At 42.6% G+C, this 19,548-nt stretch overlaps 2 protein-coding genes across 3 annotated transcripts; both read right to left on the reverse strand.

Moving 5' to 3' along the window:
* Nucleotides 1-6,722: 6,722 nt before the first annotated feature.
* Nucleotides 6,723-14,732, reverse strand: LOC311101247 (thymus-specific serine protease-like). The gene is made up of 12 exons (XM_084142363.1): nt 14,533-14,732; nt 13,149-13,327; nt 12,179-12,278; nt 11,829-11,958; nt 11,372-11,495; nt 11,166-11,243; nt 10,950-10,997; nt 10,457-10,741; nt 10,133-10,274; nt 8,666-8,845; nt 7,881-8,035; nt 6,723-7,574 (listed from the first exon to the last, which is right to left on the reverse strand). The coding sequence occupies exons 1-12, from the start codon at nt 14,591-14,593 to the stop codon at nt 7,515-7,517; spliced, it is 1,542 nt and encodes a 513-aa protein (XP_083998489.1). The 5' UTR covers nt 14,594-14,732; the 3' UTR covers nt 6,723-7,514.
* A 204-nt stretch (nt 14,733-14,936) lies between these two features.
* On the reverse strand, nt 14,937-19,522 carry LOC311101249 (delta(3,5)-Delta(2,4)-dienoyl-CoA isomerase, mitochondrial-like). Of its 2 annotated transcripts, XR_014609903.1 has the most exons (11): nt 19,176-19,522; nt 18,491-18,659; nt 18,220-18,308; nt 17,940-18,064; nt 17,779-17,827; nt 17,542-17,606; nt 16,432-16,502; nt 16,209-16,280; nt 15,980-16,130; nt 15,469-15,780; nt 14,937-15,351 (listed from the first exon to the last, which is right to left on the reverse strand). XR_014609903.1 is itself a non-coding variant. In XM_084142365.1 (10 exons), exons 1-10 carry the CDS (start codon nt 19,207-19,209, stop codon nt 15,676-15,678), a joined length of 930 nt encoding a protein of 309 aa, XP_083998491.1. In that variant the 5' UTR covers nt 19,210-19,522; the 3' UTR covers nt 14,937-15,675. The 2 variants fall into 2 exon arrangements, 1 of the variants encoding a protein (XP_083998491.1); XM_084142365.1 differs by having other exon boundaries at nt 14,937-15,780.
* Between the last annotated feature and the right edge of the window lie 26 nt (nt 19,523-19,548).

Consider the following 19,548-nt stretch of genomic DNA (forward strand, 5'->3'; position numbering starts at 1 on the left):
TGGGACAATAAAATAAACATAAATATGGGTTGTATTTACAATGGTGTTTGTTCTTCACTGGTTGCCCTTTTCTTGTGGAACAGGTATCAAATCTTGCTACTGTGATTGCACACTGTGGTTTTTCACCCAGTAGATAAGGGAGTTTATCAAAATTGGGTTGTTTTCGAATTCTTTGTGGATCTCTGTAATCTGAGGGAAATATGTGTCTCTAATATGGTCATACATTTGGCAGGAGGTTAGGAAGTGCAGCTCAGTCTCCACCTCATTTTGTGGGCAGTGTGCACATAGCCTGTCTTCTCTTGAGAGCCAGGTCTGCCTACGGCAGCCTTTCTCAATAGCAAGGCTATGCTCACTGAGTCTGTACATTGTCAAAGCTTTCCTTAAGTTTGGGTCAGTCACAGTGGTCAGGTATTCTGCCACTGTGTACTCTCTGTTTAGGGCCAAATAGCATTCTAGTTTGTTCTGTTTTTTTGTTAATTCTTTCCAATGTGTCAAGTAATTCTCTTTTTGTTTTCTCATGATTTGGTTGGGTCTAATTGTGTTGTTGTTGTTGTCCTGGGGCTCTGTGGGGTCTGTTTGTGTTTGTGAACAGAGCCCCAGGAACTTACTTAGGGGACTTTTCTCCAAGTTAATCTCTCTGTAGTTGATGGCTTTGTTATGGAAGGTTTGGGAATCGCTTCCTTTTAAGTGGTTATAGAATTTAATGGCTCTTTTCTGGATTTGGATAATTAGCAGGTATCGGCCTAATTCTGCTCTGCATGCATTATTTGCTGTTTTTTCGTTGTACACAGAGGATATTTTTGCAGAATTCTGCATGCAGAGTCTCAATTTGGTGTTTGTCCCATTTTGTGAATTCTTGGTTGGTGAGCGGACCCCAGACCTCACAACCATAAAGGGCAATGGGTTTTATAACTGATTCAAGTATTCTTAGCCAGATCCTAATTGGTATGTCGAATTTTATGTTCCTTTTGATGGCATAGAAGACCCTTCTTGCCTTGTCTCTCAGATCGTTCACAGCTTTGTGGAAGTTACCTGTGGCACTGATGTTTAGGCCAAGGTATGTATAGTTTTTTGTGTGCTCTAGGGCAACGGTGTCTAGATGGAATTTGTGGTCGTGGCATTTGTATTTGTGGTCCTCTCTCTCTCTCTTTCTCGCTCTGTCTCTATTTCTCTCTCTCTCTCTCAGCCTACCAGCCCATTTTCATCACCATGAAAATATTGTCTGTGAACTTGTACTGTGGTCCTCTGTAGCTCAATTGGTAGAGCATGGCGCTTGTAATGCCAGGGTAGTGGGTTCGATCCCCGGGACCACCCATACGTAAAAACGTATGCACACATGACTTTAAGTCGCTTTGGATAAAAGCGTCTGCTAAATGGTATATTATTATTATTAACTTATTCTCTCTCAGCCTGTCTGCATTTCTGTCTCCACCTGCTTTGACACTGTATACTTCATTCACTACACTTAACCCCTCTCTCTCCCACTCAAGCCGTACATTCCTCCTCTCAATCCCTTCACCATTTCATGTTTCCCTTCCTTTGGAGAAGTCATCACTGCCTTTCGCCATTCTCTCATTTTCTCCCCTTGTTTCGCTCCCTAGTTCCCTCTCTCTCTCTCTCTCTCTCTCTCTCTCTCTCTCTCTCTCTCTCTCTCTCTCTCTCTCTCTCTCTCTCTCTCTCTCTCTCTCTCTCTCTCTCTCTCTCTCTCTCTCTCTCTCTCTCTCTCTCTCTCTCTCTCTCTCTCTCTCTCTCTCTCCATCCCTCCTCCACTCTCCTTATAGATGGAGATTAAGTCTGGGCTGGAGCCCCATCCATTTCCCTGACTGTTTGTTATTAAGGAGATGGATGGAGGTTTGCAGTGCCAGCTCGACGCAGCCGCAATTACAGCAGGTCCAGTGATAGATGGAGAAAGAGCGAGAGGGAGCGAGGGAGGAGATGGAGAGAGGGAGATAGAGAGAGGGGCATCTATCACACCCTTTAATCTACCTGTCACTGCTGGAGGAAGGCTGGGGAAGGAGGCTGGGCCTGGGGTGAGGTGGGTGTGAGGATGGACGAGATGAGGCCTGGCCAATACAGCGCCGTTACTATTGGTTAAAGGTTTCATATCCTTCTTTTGCTCTGTCCTTCCCCCAAACAATTACATGAAAATACGCCCTCCAGTACTACAGTAATTAAATGTCCTCATTAACTAATTGATTGTCTTGAGATTTAATTTCGTATTGAATTCTGGGTGTTTGTGTGCCAGTGTGTGTCTGGCTGCTTAACAGTGTTGCATCAGATACTGTATGCTGTTACGTTGTTATGTGGATGTGTGCTGTTGATGGGTCACAACTTATTTTATTTATACAGTTGAAGTCTGAAGTTTACATACACTTAGGTTGGAGTCATTAAAACTAGTTTTTCAACCACTCCACAAATTTCTTGTTAACAAACTATAGTTTTGGAAAGTCGGTTAGGACATCTACTTTGTGCATGACACAAGTAATTTTTCCAACAATTGTTTACAGACAGATTATTTCACTTATAATTCACTGTATCACAATTCCAGTTGGTCAGAAGTTTACATACACTAAATTGACTGTGCCTTTAAACAGCTTGGAAAATTCCAGAAAATGATGTCATGGCTTTAGAAGCTTCTGATAGGCTAATTGACATCATTTGAGTCAATTGGAGGTGTACCTGTGGATGTATTTCAAGGCCTACCTTCAAACTCAGTGCCTCTTTGCTTGACATCATGGAAAAATCTAAATAAATCAGCCAAGACCTCAGAAAAAAAAATATTGTAGACCTCCACAAGTCTGGTTCATCCTTGGGAGCACTTTCCAAATGCCTGAAGGTACCACGTTTATCTGTACAAACAATAGTACGCAAGTATAAACACCATGGGACCACGCAGCCATCATACCGCTCAGGAAGGAGACGCGTTCTGTCTCCTAGAGATGAACATACTTTGGTGCGAAAAGTGCAAATCAATTATTGTGGGAATCTTGTGGAAAGCTACCTGAAACGTTTGACCTAAGTTAAACAATTTAAAGGCAATGCTACCATATACTAATTGAGTGTATGTAAACTTCGGATCCACTGGGAATGTGATGAAATAAATAAAAGCTGAAATAAATCATTCTCTCTACTATTATTCTGACATTTCACATTCTTAAAATAAAGTGGTGATCCTAACTGACCAAAGACAGGGAACGTTTACTAGGATTAAATGTCAGGAATTGTGAAAAACTGAGTTTAAATGTATTTGGCTAAGGTGTATGTAAACCTCTGACTTCAAATGTAGGTCAGGAGACGAAGCCTCTAGAATGTCATTTGTTTGGTTCGAAGGGATTTTTTTTAACATTGAGATAATTTAATGCACCTTGTTAGCACAGTGCATCTACATGTTTCAAATAACCAGTACACACGTGCAAACACACACAATTAAGCGCACGCACCCGGACACACATGCACACACATACACACTCACATCACACCATCACACATTGTGCTATGGCCCGTGACCAACACACACCTGTTGGTGGTATCAAAGAAGCGACCACCTTAAGAGAAGCGCATGATAAATATTATGAAAGCTAATCCAAGCCTCTCCTCTCTCTCTCCCCTCCTCATTCTCATCTGTCCAGGAGAGTGAGGTATGGGATGGAGGGATTCATTCTCTTCCGTTGGCCATGGGAATGATAGATGGGCAGATGTGGGGGAAAATGAAGGGAGGGGAGAAGAAAGAGAGGGGCAAAGGAGAGAAGTGAAGTCAAGAGGTCCATAAATCTGATCGGGGACCTGGTCTGCATCACACATTAATAAGATCTCCCAGAGCCATGGTAACCCAGGCTAGAAATGTAAGTAATGGCAAGAGATGCAATCTAATCTTAGCAATAATATCTGAATGGATCCTTGGCGATGGGTCATTATGCAAAGGAACATTTGCATTTGTTTTGATCAAGGCTCAGGTGTGAGGATTGAGGCCATAGCAGAAGCAGAAGATAGATCATACTATTTACAGTTGGGCTTAGCCAAGGGGGGGTGCATGTCTATCAGTCTGTCTGTGTTTTGTTTGAGAATGTTTTCAGAACTGTCAGCATGGAAACAGACCATGGTTTGTTTACCCCTAACAACAGACAAGCTGAACATGGAATAATTTATCAGTTCTTCCTCAAGTGCCAGATTCATTTTTCAAGGACAACGTGTCAACAACAACACCAGAGAATGCAGTGGAATGCAAACTAGCAAACTAGTAAACGTCCTTTTACAGCTACATACATGGATGTTCCTTTATGCAAGCACCTAATGTATGTGAGTTAATGTGTTTGCTGTGTCCCTTTGTTTGTGTCCAAATACGTGCATGCATGCGCGCTTATAGGTGGTTGAGCGTACACTTGTCTGTGCACTAGTGTGTGCGTTTTCAATCATCATCTTGAATCAACTGTAAGTGCAGATGTGCTGTGACCTGACTAAGATCAGATAAAGTGCACCCCCCCCCCCCCCACCCCAGCTCCATTTGTCATGGGGCCAGCTGTCGGGCTGCTGTGATTGGTTGTTGTGGGAGACAGATAGCCGATAGGCTCTGATTAATAGTACTGGCTCTGGAACTTACTCATTGATCAAGAGAACAGGCGAGGGGGAGGGAGAAGACAGGAGAGGAGGGAGGGAGGGAATGAGAGAGAGAAAAAGCATTCCCTGTCGCTCTGTCAGTGCTTGCTGATACCGTGATTGCGTCTCTGTGTGTGTGTGTGTGTGTGTATAATAAATACATAACGTAACATTGGTGATAAAAGAGCTTGGAAAAAACCAGCCGGCACTGTAGATATGGGGAATGTTGGTCAGAAGGCCTAAAAGCACAATGTTATCACATTTGGTGTAGGCCTATACTAGTATAGATGTATAGAATGTGATATAGTAATGTTATTAAGTGCGAGTATCTCAGAAGGTTGGTCTCTCTCTCTCTGTCTCTCTCTCTCTCAATTCAGTTCAATTCAAAGGGCTTTATTGACATGGGAAACATATGTTTACATTGTCAAAGCAAATGGAATAGACAATAAACAAAAGGGAAATAAACAAGGGAAACATTAGTAAACATTACACTCACAAAAGTTGTAAAAGAATATAGACATTCCAAATGTTACATTATTGGCTATGTACATTGTTGTAACAATGTGCAAGTAGTTGAAGTATGTAAATAAGTAGTAAATAAATAAACAGATAAATATAGGTTGTATTTAGAATGTTGTTTGTGCTCCACTGGTTGCCTTTTTCTCATGGCAACGGGCCACACATCTTGCTGCTGTGACTGCACACTGCGGTATTTCGCATAACAGATATGGGAGTTTATCAATGTTTGATTTGTTTTCAAATTCTTTGTGGGTCTGTGTGATCTGTGGGAAATGTGTGTCTCTAATGTGGTCATCTCTCTCTCTCTCTCGCTCCATATAGTCCAATGTTGGAGAATATGTGTGCCTTTCATTCGAATAACAGTACATGCATGTCATGGAGAAAAGCATACTGACCCACTTGGCTAGCTGCCAAATAGTCCTTGTGCGTACTCACTCCAGTCCCAAAACGTAAAGTAGTAAAGGCCTTATCATACCCCACGACCTGGGTATAATTCAAACATCCACCAAAGAGAGACAAGCAGAACGAAAATGATTTGGTGTGAGTGAATCTAAGTCACACTGTATGTGTAGCTAAACATTGAGGGGGCCCATGTGGGTGGGTATTGTGGGACATGGACTGCAGTGTAATTGCTGAAGAAGGTCCGTGTGTGCTTGAATGTGAATACGTGTGCATTTAAGTAGAGTACATCTGAGAGTGTGCTATTGTGTGTGTGTGTGTGTCCCAGTAATATAAACTGTAGTGTATTATCAAATACAGGAGTTGTGTGCATGGGTGTGTGTGTGTGTGTGTGTGTGATAGAGCTCTCGCTGTAGGGTGGTCAGTAGTCGGAGGTCGTGACCTGGTCGAATCCAGGGGAGTGGAGATCATCAATCAGTGAGGGGCAGGCCTGAGCAGCAGGACCACCACCACCCCCTCCACCCCCTCCACCACCCCTCCACCCCACAGGGAAACAGATGGCCTTGGGACAACTGGCTCTTGCTCACCTCTCTCTCGTAACACACACACACACACAATATATGCACCAACTCAATGATGCACACAAAAAACGAACCATACATACATACACACACTCTTTTGGATGCACACATGACAGGATCCACACACAAACTATCAGATACCCACACACTCACAGTGCAAAGATAATTAAACATACACAAAGACACACATGGTGCGAAATACCTTGACATATACAGGCACATATATTGTTTATGTTAATGTATTCATGAAGACAACACAAACATGCATGTAAACAAACAATACAATAGTCTTCAGAGTTTTATAAACTGGAAATGTGCCATTGACTGGGTATATGTGTATAGCATTAGCGCCCCCTGCTGAGATTAATGATTTAAACAGTTAAAAAAGGGATATTTTACTCAAAACGAACATTGAGTATTTAGTCGTTTGAATATAATTTGCATCATCATCACAGTTTTTGCTCTGTACTGAAAGTGCTCCATCTTGACAACTTGGCTGCTGACTTGCTCATTTTTCTGGGATTGTAGCTAATGAACAAAATACTAAAAATAGTTTGGGGGTAAAATATCCCTTAAAATGAATTTCAGTCAAAGACAAAATCCCACAATCCACAGAAAACAGACACCAGATTATCAGCAAACTTTTATTGATGATACTTTTCAAACTCGCAGGATGAAACAAACTTAACTCCTCCTAAAAAGATCCACACGAGCTACAAAGCAATCCAGCATCAATTCAGATAATGTCTGAGACAAAGGGAAATGCATGTGTGCACAGGCTGTAAACCTTACAACACTCCATAATGTTAAAGTCGTCTTATGCTGAGACTCTCTGGTTAGCTATACTAGTACGTAGTTAGGAAACTTAAATACTGTGTACAGCATTATAAGTGTTTCCCTAATTTACTAAAACTGTCTATTAAAATATAAATCTGACACTTATTTACTGGAGTAAATTCAAGCACGCTATAAAAACTTAAGAAAAACACTAGAAAAACTTTAGAAAAACACTAGAAAAACTTTAGAAAAACTTTAGAAAAACACTAGAAGAACACCACCTTAGAGGACCTGACCCAATGGTCATGTGATCATCATGGGAAGAAACATGAAGAGAGGGGCTCAGACCACAGCACCATGTGATTCACTGCCCAAAGTTTGACACACACACAAACAAGCACATGCGCACACACACACACACACACACACACACACACACACACACACACACACACACACACGTATATATATAATGCTTTGCTGTAGGGCCATAGCTGTGGTTATAGTAATGGTAGAGAGCTGTGTTATATGAGCACAGAGCTACAGGAGGAGGAGGAGGAGGAGGAGGAGGGGCCACGGCTCAGTTTGGTTGGCTGAGTGATGGTCAGGACGGTCAGATGATCAGGTGACCTGTCATTGGGTCTATCAGCCCATAAACTTCCAGGCAGCTTCCTTCAGCCACTTGGCAACTTTCCTCTCAATGGCCTGACAACCAGAGAGAGAAAAGACAGATGAGGATGAGGGGAAGAGACGTTTTAAAATATTATTCTCTAATGACATAACAGATAGACTATGGGGCAGTTTCCTGGACACAGATTAAGATTAGTCCTGGACTAACAAACTATTGATCATTGACCATGCTTTTTTGTTTCTGGGAAACTGGCCCAAAGTGTTCAATTGAGAGATACAGTTCTGAAGCATACATTACTCTTCATGTGCCACCAAAGCTCACAGTCAGTGTCTCTCTCAGTTACATCAACTTAGTGTTGCCTAGCCTGCCGTGGGCCATACCTTGCGGGCCTGCTTCAGTGCGGGGCGGTCTGCGGCGCCGCCGGGGTTCATGTCAGCACAGTGGGCGGAGCCCTCGATGAGGATGGCCATGTCTTTGTCCTCCCTGTCCAAGTCCTCTTCCAGGATGCTGAGCATGTGCCAGGGGTCAATGACACCTGACAGAGGTCACAGGTCACAGACCAGAGGGACAGGTCATATACTGACTGTCACAAAGAGGAGGCTGGTGGGAGGAGCTATAGGAGGACGGGCTTATTGTAATGGCTGGAATGGAATAACTGGAACAGAGTCAAACATGTGGTTTCCATATGTTTGATATGTTTGATACTGTTCCATTGATTCCATTCCAGCCATTACATTGAGCCCATCCTCCTATAGCTCCTCCCACCAACCACCTCTGCTGTCACACAATCCCTCACATAGACACAGCACATTGATTCACTGCCAGTGGGTTTAAATTACACTATGATGTAATGAGAGGTAATGGTTTAAACCTCCATCTATCTATTTCCATCTATCTATCTGTCTATCGGGCAGTTGGGCCAGTAACCGAAAGGTCGCCGGTTCGAATCCCCGAGCCAGCAAGGTGGAAAAATCTGCCGTTTTTCCCTTGAAAAACAATTGCTCCCCGGGCGCCGATTACGTCGATGAAGGCAGCCCCCCCACACCTCTCTGATTCAGAGGGGTTGGGTTAAATGCGGAAGACACATTACAGCTGAACACATTCAGTTGTGCAACTGACTAGGTATCCCCTATCTTCGGTATCTATCTGTGAATTCTCTGCTCACCGTTGACATAGAGCACCCTGTCAGTGTCGGGGTGGTCACCTCCATAGTACTTGTTGGTGAAGGCAATGTGTCCGGGCAGACTGTGCTGGGGGATGTTGAACACCTCAAGACACAGGTCAGTCTGAGCCCGCAGGGTCAGCATGCGGGAGAAGGGACAACTGGCGTCTTCACACGTCTGGACTGTTACAACAAAACAATGACGATGTAAGCCATAGAAATACAATGAATTTCGATTGAATTATGATCTGTAGTTCTATTTCTGTAATGTAAGATACAGCTGAGTGGCTATGGGCATATAGTACTGCTGATCATATAACGAGTGATACTGCACCAAAGAGTGGGACCTTTGTACAGCTAGTGTTAATGCATTGGGCATATGCATGTGCTGTTAGGGGGAAATTAACTCTGGAGTCTGGACCTGTTTTTTTTTACCCTCCAGTGCTGTGAGCACTCAACTCACTGATTGAAGCAACTACCTTGGTTCTACTAACTAGGGGACTTGAGCTTGGTAAATGTACAGTGGGGTCCGAAATTATTGACACCCTCGATAAAGATGAGCAATAATGACTGTATAAAATAAATTATTCAAATACTGAGCTATATTGTATGCTAAAAAAAATGGTAGTGGTCAAAATGATTCAAACCCCTAAAGATTCTTATAAATAAAGTAGTCAAAAGGTTAGTATTTGGTCCCATATTCCTACACTTCTACAGTAATGTGGATGCTACGATGATTACGGGTAATCCTGAATGAATCCTGAATAATGATGATTGAGAACATTACAGAGGGTCAAAGATCATACCCCCAAGACATGCTAACTTCCCCTGTTATTGGGAACGGTGAGAGGTTAGCATGTCTTTGGGGCATGATCTTTGACCCTCTAACGTTCTTACTCATTATTCACAATTCATTCAGAATTATCCGTAACCATGGTAGCATCCACATTATGTAGAAGTGTTTAGAAACATTCTTACTATCTATTCTTATTTATGATAAAGTGACTCCAAAATGACACAATACATTATTTACCATTAATTTCTATTGGGCACAAAATAATCTGAAACACAACCAAAACTAACTACAAATGCATCCAACAAGTTTTTAGAGTCACAAGCTTGATGCTTGATGTAGTAATTGCGTGCTAGGAATATGCGACCAAATGCTAAACTTTTGACTACTTTCTTTATAAGAATCTTTAGGGGTGTGAATAATTTTGACCCATACCTTTTAGATAAAAAAATGTTGTACTTGTTAAACAAAATCTCTTTCTCTGAGCAATTGTTTTAGTATAAAATAATATAATTTCCCAATTTTTTTGCATACAGTATACTGTAGCTCAGTATTTGAATTATTTATGTTATACAGTCATTATTGGTCATCTTTAACAAGGATGTGAATAATTTCGGACCCCACTGTATCTCCTCTAGGAGTGACAGTGTTGTGCGGTGTGGTGGAGCGGTACTCACAGAAGCCGAACTCAGTGCAGGTCTGGTAGTACCACTGTCTCTCTCCATTGTAGGCAGAGTCCAGATTGGTGTCACTCAGGTCCTTGATGGTCTGCTTGTGGGACGCATCCAGACAGGGCTCCTCGCCTGTGGCCCGGTAGATCTAATACAAGCACACAATAACAGTGTTCTCTGACTGTTCTACATCAGTCAAGGCAAAGGGATGCACAACTGTAGCTCCATACAGCCCTCTGCTGGTTAATCAATGAATTGTCATTATGGGCTGTGCGTTTGTGTGTGTGTGTGTGAAAGCGTGTGTGTGCATATGTACAATACACCTCATACCTGCACCAGTTTGATCAGCCGGTCGTAGGCCTCAGTCTCCGAATCGTAAGTCTCTGTCTCATTGATCATGATGTCACAGAGCTCCTCAATAGTCAGGATGCCCCCCTCCTCGTTGTACTCTACGGTTCCAATGACGATGTCGGCCAGGCTCTGCATCAGCTCGATCTGGTCCTCCAGATCCTCAGGGGTCTCACAGCACCCGAAGTCCTTCCCCACCTCAGTGCCGTTCCCCGCAAACAGGGCGGCCTCCACGGCAGCAAAGGCCTCCCAGATGTCTCCTATACACTGGAGAGAGAGAGAGAGAGAGAGAGAGAGAGAGAGAGAGAGAGAGAGAGAGAGAGAGAGAGAGAGAGAGAGAGAGAGAGAGAGAGAGAGAGAGAGAGAGAGAGAGAGAGAGAGACAGAGAGTCAAATCACACAGTAGGAGACTCATACAGTCAGACACTCAAACACTTGATTTCAAGCGCCCACATCTACTGTAAATGTTCTCAAACCTTATCTGAACCTCCAACATCCTCGTCCGCGAGACTCAGACCCACCACCTGGAAGAGAGCAAAACCAGGGTTTGTTTCCACCATTGTCTGTACAGCTGAACATCACATCTACCATGCTATTAACACTTTAAATAGTGCCACAGTTACGCATATGTCTACTACTACTACTACTTCTACTACTACTACTAATAATAATACTAATGATGAGATCTTTACTTTGTTGAAGGTGGAGAAGTCCAGTTTGGCTTTGACAGGAGCGGAGGAGGCCACAGCACCGTAGACCAGGTGGGGGAACTGGAAGAGCAGGAACAGAGAACATTATTTACTATTATTACCATGGAATACAGTAGACCAGCATACAGTAACACTGCTGTCCAGTCCTAAGTATAAATATAGACTGTGTTGTTTTAGCTCTACTGTACCTTTCCCCTGAGCCAGGCAGACAAGGCCCCAGCATAGGAACCTCCAAAGCTGATCCAGGTATTCTTGTCGGAGAGGTCAAAGCGATCGCTGATGTATTGATGGAATTCTGCGATGTCGGCGAGACTGGAAACCAAGAGATGGCAGAGAAAATGCTATTTAATCTCTGCTCAATTCAAGCCCACTCAAAAACTCTCTGCATACTTCAAGTAGCAACCCACTGGGCACAGACGTCAGTTCAACGTCTAGTTTTGATTTACATTTGGTTGAGTTGTCAACTAACATGAATTCAACATGAAATCAACAAAAAATGTCACCATGCCATTGGATTTAGGTTCAAAGTTGGGTGAAAAAAATACGAAATTCCCTCACGTTGATGACTTTTTGCAAATCCAATCAGTTTTCCATGTTGATTCAACATCATCACATTGACTTCCTCCTCCTCCCACCAGTACTCACGCCTGCTGGCTGGACAGGTCTCCCAGGTTCTCAGTCTCCAGGCCATCTTTGTTGATGCTCTCGCCATAGAAACGATGCTCCAGGGCCACAAGCAGGGCCCCGTGCTCCTCAGCCATGTCCACATGGTGGCCTACAGATACACACAAAGCAGGAGCGGAAAGGAGAAATAGGGGGAGGTTAAGAGTTGGTTGAGGTATCAACAAGACAAAAACCAAAGAACAGGCATTGACTTGTAACTAAATACAAGTATCATATTCATAACACCTATGTAAGTCTAACTTATCGTGTCAATGCACTTCCATTTTCTTTTCATATTACTTAAGAGCATGACGGGGGAGCTTTGTGTGTACCTGCCAGCACATTGAACTCAGAGATGGGGCCCTCCCCTCCGATGAACAGGAACACTGGGCCATGAGGACGCTCCCAATAGGCTTCATTCACAAAAAACCTCTGAGAGAGAGAGAGGGTGAGAGAGAGGGAGAGGAAGCAAGAAAACAAGCGAGAGAGGGTCCAAAAGTACAGTGAGGTCAGCGACCATTTTTTTTTTTTTGGGACTCTGTACTCCAGCACTTTGTATTTTAAATGATACAATGACTATGAGGTTAAAGTGCAGACTGTCAATGGTGTTATGAATTTGAGTGTATTTTCATCCATATTGGGTGAACTGTTTAGAAATTACAGCATTTTTTGTACATAGTACATTTTAGGGAACCAAAAGTATTTGGACAAATTCACTTTTATGTGCATTAAAGTAGTCAAAAGTATTTGGTCCCATATTCCTAGCACACAATGACTACATCAAGCCTGTGACTCTACAAACTTGTTGGATGCATTTGCGGTTTGTTTTGTTGTTATTCACCATTCATTTGGGATTATCCATAATCATGATGGCAGTGTTCAGCAACATATTATATTCTTATTTACAATAAAAGTGACTCCAAAACGACACAATACATTATTAACCATTAATTTCCATTCAGCACAAAATTATCTGAAACACAACCAAAACAAACTGCAAATGCATCCAACAAGGTTGTAGTCACAAGCTGTAGTCATTGCGTGCTAGGAATATGGCACCAAATATTTAACTTTTGAATACTCCAATACACATATAAGTGAATTTGTCCTAATACCTTTGGTTCCCTAAAATGGGGGTACTATGTACAAAAGGTGCTGTCACCCTATATGGATGAAAATACCCTCAAATTAAAGCTGACAGTCGGCACTTTGATCTCATAGTCATTGTATCATTTCAAATCCAAAATGCTGGAGTATAGAGCCAAAAAAAAAAAATGTGTCTTTGTATAGGTGGTGGGTCACCTGAGGAAAGGTTTCATCGTTTTGACTGTCGAAATGGTCCAGGGGTTGGTTAATTTTCCCGTCTCTCACTTCGCCCATGGGCTTATTATGCCCGTTGACGGCGCGCCTCAGCACATTCTTCTTTGCGTTCTCATACTGGATTTTACGCACGCGCTCCTTGATCTTCCTCAGAACTCGTCCTATGAAATATCAAATGTGATATGAAATATCAAAATATTCCAATGCACTGTGCACAGCAAGAACGAGAGGAACAAAGAATGACGGGCAAATATAGAGATAGTACGAGAAGATCAATCGTTTGTAGTTGCGCGTAAAGACACATATGGAGCTAAATTACGCACGTAGTTGTTGTCAAACCACGAGAGCCTTCTGAGACTTGAAAATCTGAATGTGCACATATGCCACTCAATAACAATTTCTACAAAAATGGCTATCCAAACGTGTCATAGACCTTTTTTGGATTGGATACAATTTTGTATTCATTCCGATGGTCTCAGCACACGGCTGTTGCTGATAAGGTATAACCCTCTGCCACACCCTTATCGGTCTAATTCATACCCGACAGCCAAGCCCATGTTTGTTTTATTTTTCATGGGGTTTATTATTATTCAATACATACTTAAAATATTAGTAAACCATCTATTAGTTAGGAACATAATCAACCTTTGTAGATATAAAAGCTGCTCAATTTCTAAGCAGCCAATCTCACATTTTGCGTAATTATCTAATTATAACCTGCACATTAGCTAATTTCGTTTTTCTGAACACCATAATTTTATGGAATCAACTCAATAATTAAAACTATAGGCCTATGCATTAAAATGATATATGATCAAGTGTAGGCCTAATAATACATTTTTCTCAGTTGCGAGGTTAAAATAATAGAAACGTAATATTTATAAGGGAGAATGGGGTAGGTTGAGCCATTGTTTACATTCAGCATCATTCAACAAAGATATCTACATATATTTCAGGATGTTGTGTATCCCTGGAAACTTAACTTACTCCAAGGCAAACATAGTCTATATTAGTCCACAGATACAAGGATGCACTTTCATGCTAGGTTTAGGATCTCATATTGAAGCTTATAGAGACCCCAACTGATGTATAAAACAATCTTAAAATTAGCTACTATTGTTTAGATACAAGCATCATGAAACCACTAACACAAATTAATTTGACTTGGTGAAAAACGTTGTTGAACCCAACTTGCTAACCACTTTTTCCATGTGGTTTCTTCCTTCAGACTCCATGAAATGACCTCTTCCTAAATATTTGGTCAAATTATGGTTTCCTAGAAACAAGGGTGGCTCAACCTACCTCATGTATTTTATAATTTAAGTATTTTTTTAAATGATCAGGTCATTATGGATCGTTAACGTACCAGAATAGACAGAGTTGACAAGGAGAAGAAGGATGATACAACGGATGGGAGACAGAAGCATCTTCAGGCTTCCAACTACGACCTCTGACCTTTACTGAGATAGGATGTTCAGACCACCTTGCTGTCTAAATGCGAGGAGAATGTCTGCTTTTAAGGCATGACCAAAGTTTATAGTCCACCCCGGGGCTCCCCTGATGCCCACTGTGCATATTTATAGTCAACAAGTCACCAATTGAGCGTAATCAAGACGCAGCAAGTAAGTCTGGGCAGTAGGCATATCTCCAACGGTGGCAGCGGACCAAACTGGAATGTGACGCTATGAGCTTGGTGAAAGATGCATACATCTCATATTTAGGTATTGAATTGTATGCTCAAAGCCAAAAACTCAGCACAAACACTTAACATGTTGAAACAGGGCACTTTGGCTCAGTTAATCTTTTATTTAAAAAAAAGTTTTTATGATGCAATCATTTATATACATTTACAAAAGTGTGAGGCTGGTTGGTAGAGTACCCAACCTGAATCATGCATGCAGAGCCAGCAAGAGAGAGGCCACTAACTCTTTACAGGCAGCTCTGCTTTGGGTGATTCAGACAAACAGGCACCAACACACAAACATATGCATCTGCTGGAGTCAGGAGGCGAAAGAGGTCATTTTTATATTAGCTTAAATGGATATTTGGGAATTTTGGCAATGACTCCCTTTATCTACCTACCCAGAGTCAGATGAACTCGTGGATACCATTTGCATGGCTCTGCAGTATAAAGGAAGTTACGAGGTAGTTTTGCGCACCAACGCTAACTAGCTTAGCGCAAAGACTGGAAGTCTTCGGGTACAGCTAGCATGATAGTGCGCAAAGACTGGAAGTGTTCGGGTACAGCAAAGACTTCCAGTCTTTGCGCTAAGCTAGCACTAATGTTAATGTAAGCTAGCGCTAACGCCCAAAACTACCTTTAACTTCCTTAATACTGGACGCAGAGACATACAAATTGTATCCACTAGTTCATCTGACTCTGGGTAGGTAGATAAAGGAATCCCTTTAATTGTTCTTTCTACACCGCCCCTCCATCCATTCCCCCTCTTCCCCTCACTTTCCTTTGGCTAAGAAAAGCTGCACTCCAGCCTCTTTCTGCCCCTCAGCTTCAAAGCTTGGAGAAAGTTATTGATTTAGGACTCTTCTTCTCCATGGAGGCCGCAGCTGACTTCATGACATCCTCCGTCTGCAGCATGCTCATGTTCCACGTTGCCTGAAGACCGAAGGAGAGACAGACTCAGTATGTCATTCATCCAATGATATCTACTTTTTAAAATCTGCCCCCTGGTAGGACACTACACTTGTTTAAGAGACCCATGGTTATCTATACTGGGTTGTGTTTTTGATAGCCTATGCTGTTGCTATGCTGATGTGTGTGGTGTTGTGAGTATCCTTGTAGTACTGAGCCTTACCATGTAGTTCAGGCCCTCCGCCACACTGTGGTCTCTGGAGTAGATCAGGTTGACCTTGGTTCCCTGGACAGCCACAGGGCTGCGGCCTGCTATCTCCCCTGCCATCTCCAGAGCTCCAACCATCATCGCCTCCTTGTCCGGAAATACGCGGCTACACAGGGAAAGAGTGTATGAATACACGAAACCAACACACATACACAAATACACGCACACACACACGTATCCATACCTGACTAATCCACTTTCCTTGGCCTCATCGGCATACATCTTCCTCGCTGTCAGAGCCAACTCATTTACCAGGCTGGAGAGGAAAGAAGATTATTCATATGATAAGGGATCTCTTCAGAACAACATTTGGCAACACTCAGTGTTCCTTGGTTTATGTATGCAAGCTGAGGGACTACCACGCAGCATTATGTTGTAATGAATGCATATCAAATGCTTGCTCTTACCTGCGGCTCCCAATAACTTTAGGTAGGCGCTGCAGAGTTCCAACATCAGCTGCTAGGCCAATATCCACTTCCTGTAAGAGAGGTAGACCTTTCACATCACTCAGAGATACGAAGCAGAAAGTACATTTCTCATCATTCTGCCTTTCCTTTACTATGAGAGTTCCCCTGGTGGTTGCTACAGAAAACACATGTATGAAAACAGCTACCAGTTAAGACCTTTGTAGACTGCACCATTTTAGCTGTCAATGCCACAATTTTGCCGTCCCAGACAAAATGTCCACGTTGTGTGCAAATTCTTAGGTCGTAAACAATTGTTGGACGTTTTGGCTCGTTCAGTGTGACACGGTCTAAGTCTGCCAATTAAGTACCACTATGTGTGGTCGTAGGCTCCGATAATGTTCTGGCAGTGTCCACATTTTTTGCGCTTATCGTGTAATGTGGCTGGTATTATGAGCCAATCCTGGTGACTGACCAATAGGAACACGGCCGGCACTGAGTATGCACACAATAATACGATAGTGTAGAGTCAGATTAATATAATAGTTTGATTTAAACGTTTGCATACTGTGCAAGAAGAGCGATTACCCTAATAATCTTGTTTACATGACATCTGAAATCAGGCTACCTGATGGGATTTTGATAAATGCTAAAAATCGCCTATCAAAAAAAGCTTTCTACCACAGTGACCAAGTTATTTTGGGGAAGCGTACTTGATTCTGAGTTCGGACATATAAAGTTTGTATGTGAAAACTATTTCTAAGATGACTACTTTTAGTTTTTCCAAACTCAATTCACTCGCGCATAAGCACAGTTAGGCTTGCGCTGCTGGCACATGTGCAGATTAAATACGCCGCTGTAGTTGATGTAGCCTACGTTTGCTGATGGAGCCTCGCAAGCCAATCGCAGAATGTGGTGACAGAACTGAAGCAAATCGTACAATCTGGCCAGGTTGATATAAAGATTTTAATTTGGTAACATCGCAATGTGACGTGATAATCGTAAAAGGCTGAATCCGACGTACAGTCTGCAAAGGCCTTTAGATGTCCCCTGGACCTTGGTCCTCATGGAGTTGGTCATTGGGACTAAGGAGATGTATTTAAGGCCACTTACCTTCACCTGAAACCAGGCATCCTGAGTGCAGAGACGGATATCACAGGCTGTGATCAGATCCACTCCTAACAGAACACATAACACATACATGTTATAACATGACAAGCCATTACAGTTTTATTACAGAACACCTTCACGGGAGAAGAAACAGTCACATTTTGTAAAGGAATAATATATGAAAGCTTTTGCAAGACTTCACTGTCACAAGCAAATCAGTAATATACCATCAAAACTCACCTCCTCCAACACAAGCTCCCTGCACTGCCACAACCACAGGCTTTGGACACTACAAGTAGAAAGGGGGTGGTGGGAAAGAGAGAATGCATTTGCCAACTTGTTCACTATCAACCCCTAACATATTGTGCAGGAGTAAGTATTTCAGAAGTTCATATACAGACCCTTTCAATGACGTTGAAGGTTTCCTGGTACTTGGCGATGATGCGTCGCATGTTCCAGGAAGTCCTGGCCATGTCGTCCCCCTCAGGCTGCAGGACTTCACTGGCCATGTCCATCAAGTCAATGCCTACACACAGTCATAATCCGACAGAGGTTACAGTATATTGGTCTTATTACTGGTATACTGTTATGTTTGGTATATTGTTAGTACAGCCTATTGATAAGCAGCACCCAGTTCAACCTGAGACAATTGTAAGCTTTTGGGAAACATAATTCTCTTACCAGCTGTAAAGACTTCTCCTGCACCGGAGACAACAACAACCCGGCAATCTGGGTCCTCAGCGATCTGTGTAAAACACTCCACCATTTCTCTGAAAGAAAAGGAGGATGGATGTATGGTGGAAGAAAGGGTTAAGAGAAGAAAATATTTGTAGTTTGCACATAAATGCATAAGGGAACACAGTGCTGTAGTGCTGAGTTACACAAAAGTACAATTAGAAAGGCGGGAAAGTTTCAGCTGTGTTCAAGTAGTGGTGTTTGGGCCAGGTGTTACCTCCAGAAGGCTTTGTTCATGGCATTGCGTTTCTCTGGCCGGTGCAGCTCTATGTGAGTGACAGCTGTGGCAGGTTGACTGACAGACAGGGTGGTAAAAGGAGGAGTGGGCCCCCCAGGAGAGGATATGGCCCTTACAGCACAGAGACCTGGAAGCCATAGACTCCTGTCTGATGATCAGCACCCAAATGGGGGGGGGGGGTTGATTGAATAACAATGAAATACAACAAAGCCAAATTCATATTTAATGAGAGCAACACATTTCCAGTAATAGTCATTTTCACTGTTTTGACCTACGACCTACTAAACCACCTTGCTATCCACTCCTAGACAGAATAGAGTTACATTGTATTCACCTTTCACCTAGTTAGCCAAAATGCTAATCAAACACGGTTTACATTAGCTGGAGCTTATTAGCTAGCTAACGTTACTTAGCCAGCTAGTTAGCTAAGTGTTGACATCTAAGTAAAAAAAGTTACCTAGCTAGCTATAGGCTCTGGTCTGAGGTTCCAATAATTATATGGTGTTAACCAATGACGCTAGTACTGTAGCCTTGCTAAGTAGCTAGCTAACGTTAGTTGAACGGATGCGACCCGTGTACAAAATACACATTTAGCTAACGTGAGCTACGTGTTAGAGCAGACAAACCACTGCATCATAAAACACTCAAGAATGTACACACTTACTTTTCATGAGGGTTGATCTGATCACGAATGTCATAGCCCTTTGACTGAATCAAACTCGAGAGCAAGAAAGAAACTACTGAAAGACGCAGTTGGTCTACTTGACAGGCAGTTGTAGGGCTGCAGCTAGCTGGCTGTCAAGTAAAAATGTAGTGGTGTTCAACGCTTGTAGCTACTAGCTGCAAGCAAAATAAAGGTGTAGATAATGTGTTTATTACTGTGAGCAAAGCGCGCATGCTATAAACACGATAATCTCAAGAGTTGTTCCATTAAACCAGCTGTCATTCTGGTTTTGTAATTGTTTTCTGAGCTACGGCATCGAGGAAGGCTCAACATGCTGCATTCAAAGGGGCAGAATAGGGTCGCGTTTCTAGCC

This window comes from Coregonus lavaretus (genome assembly GCF_964263955.1).
Source record: "Coregonus lavaretus genome assembly, chromosome: 26".
NCBI classification, from domain to species: domain Eukaryota; kingdom Metazoa; phylum Chordata; class Actinopteri; order Salmoniformes; family Salmonidae; genus Coregonus; species Coregonus lavaretus.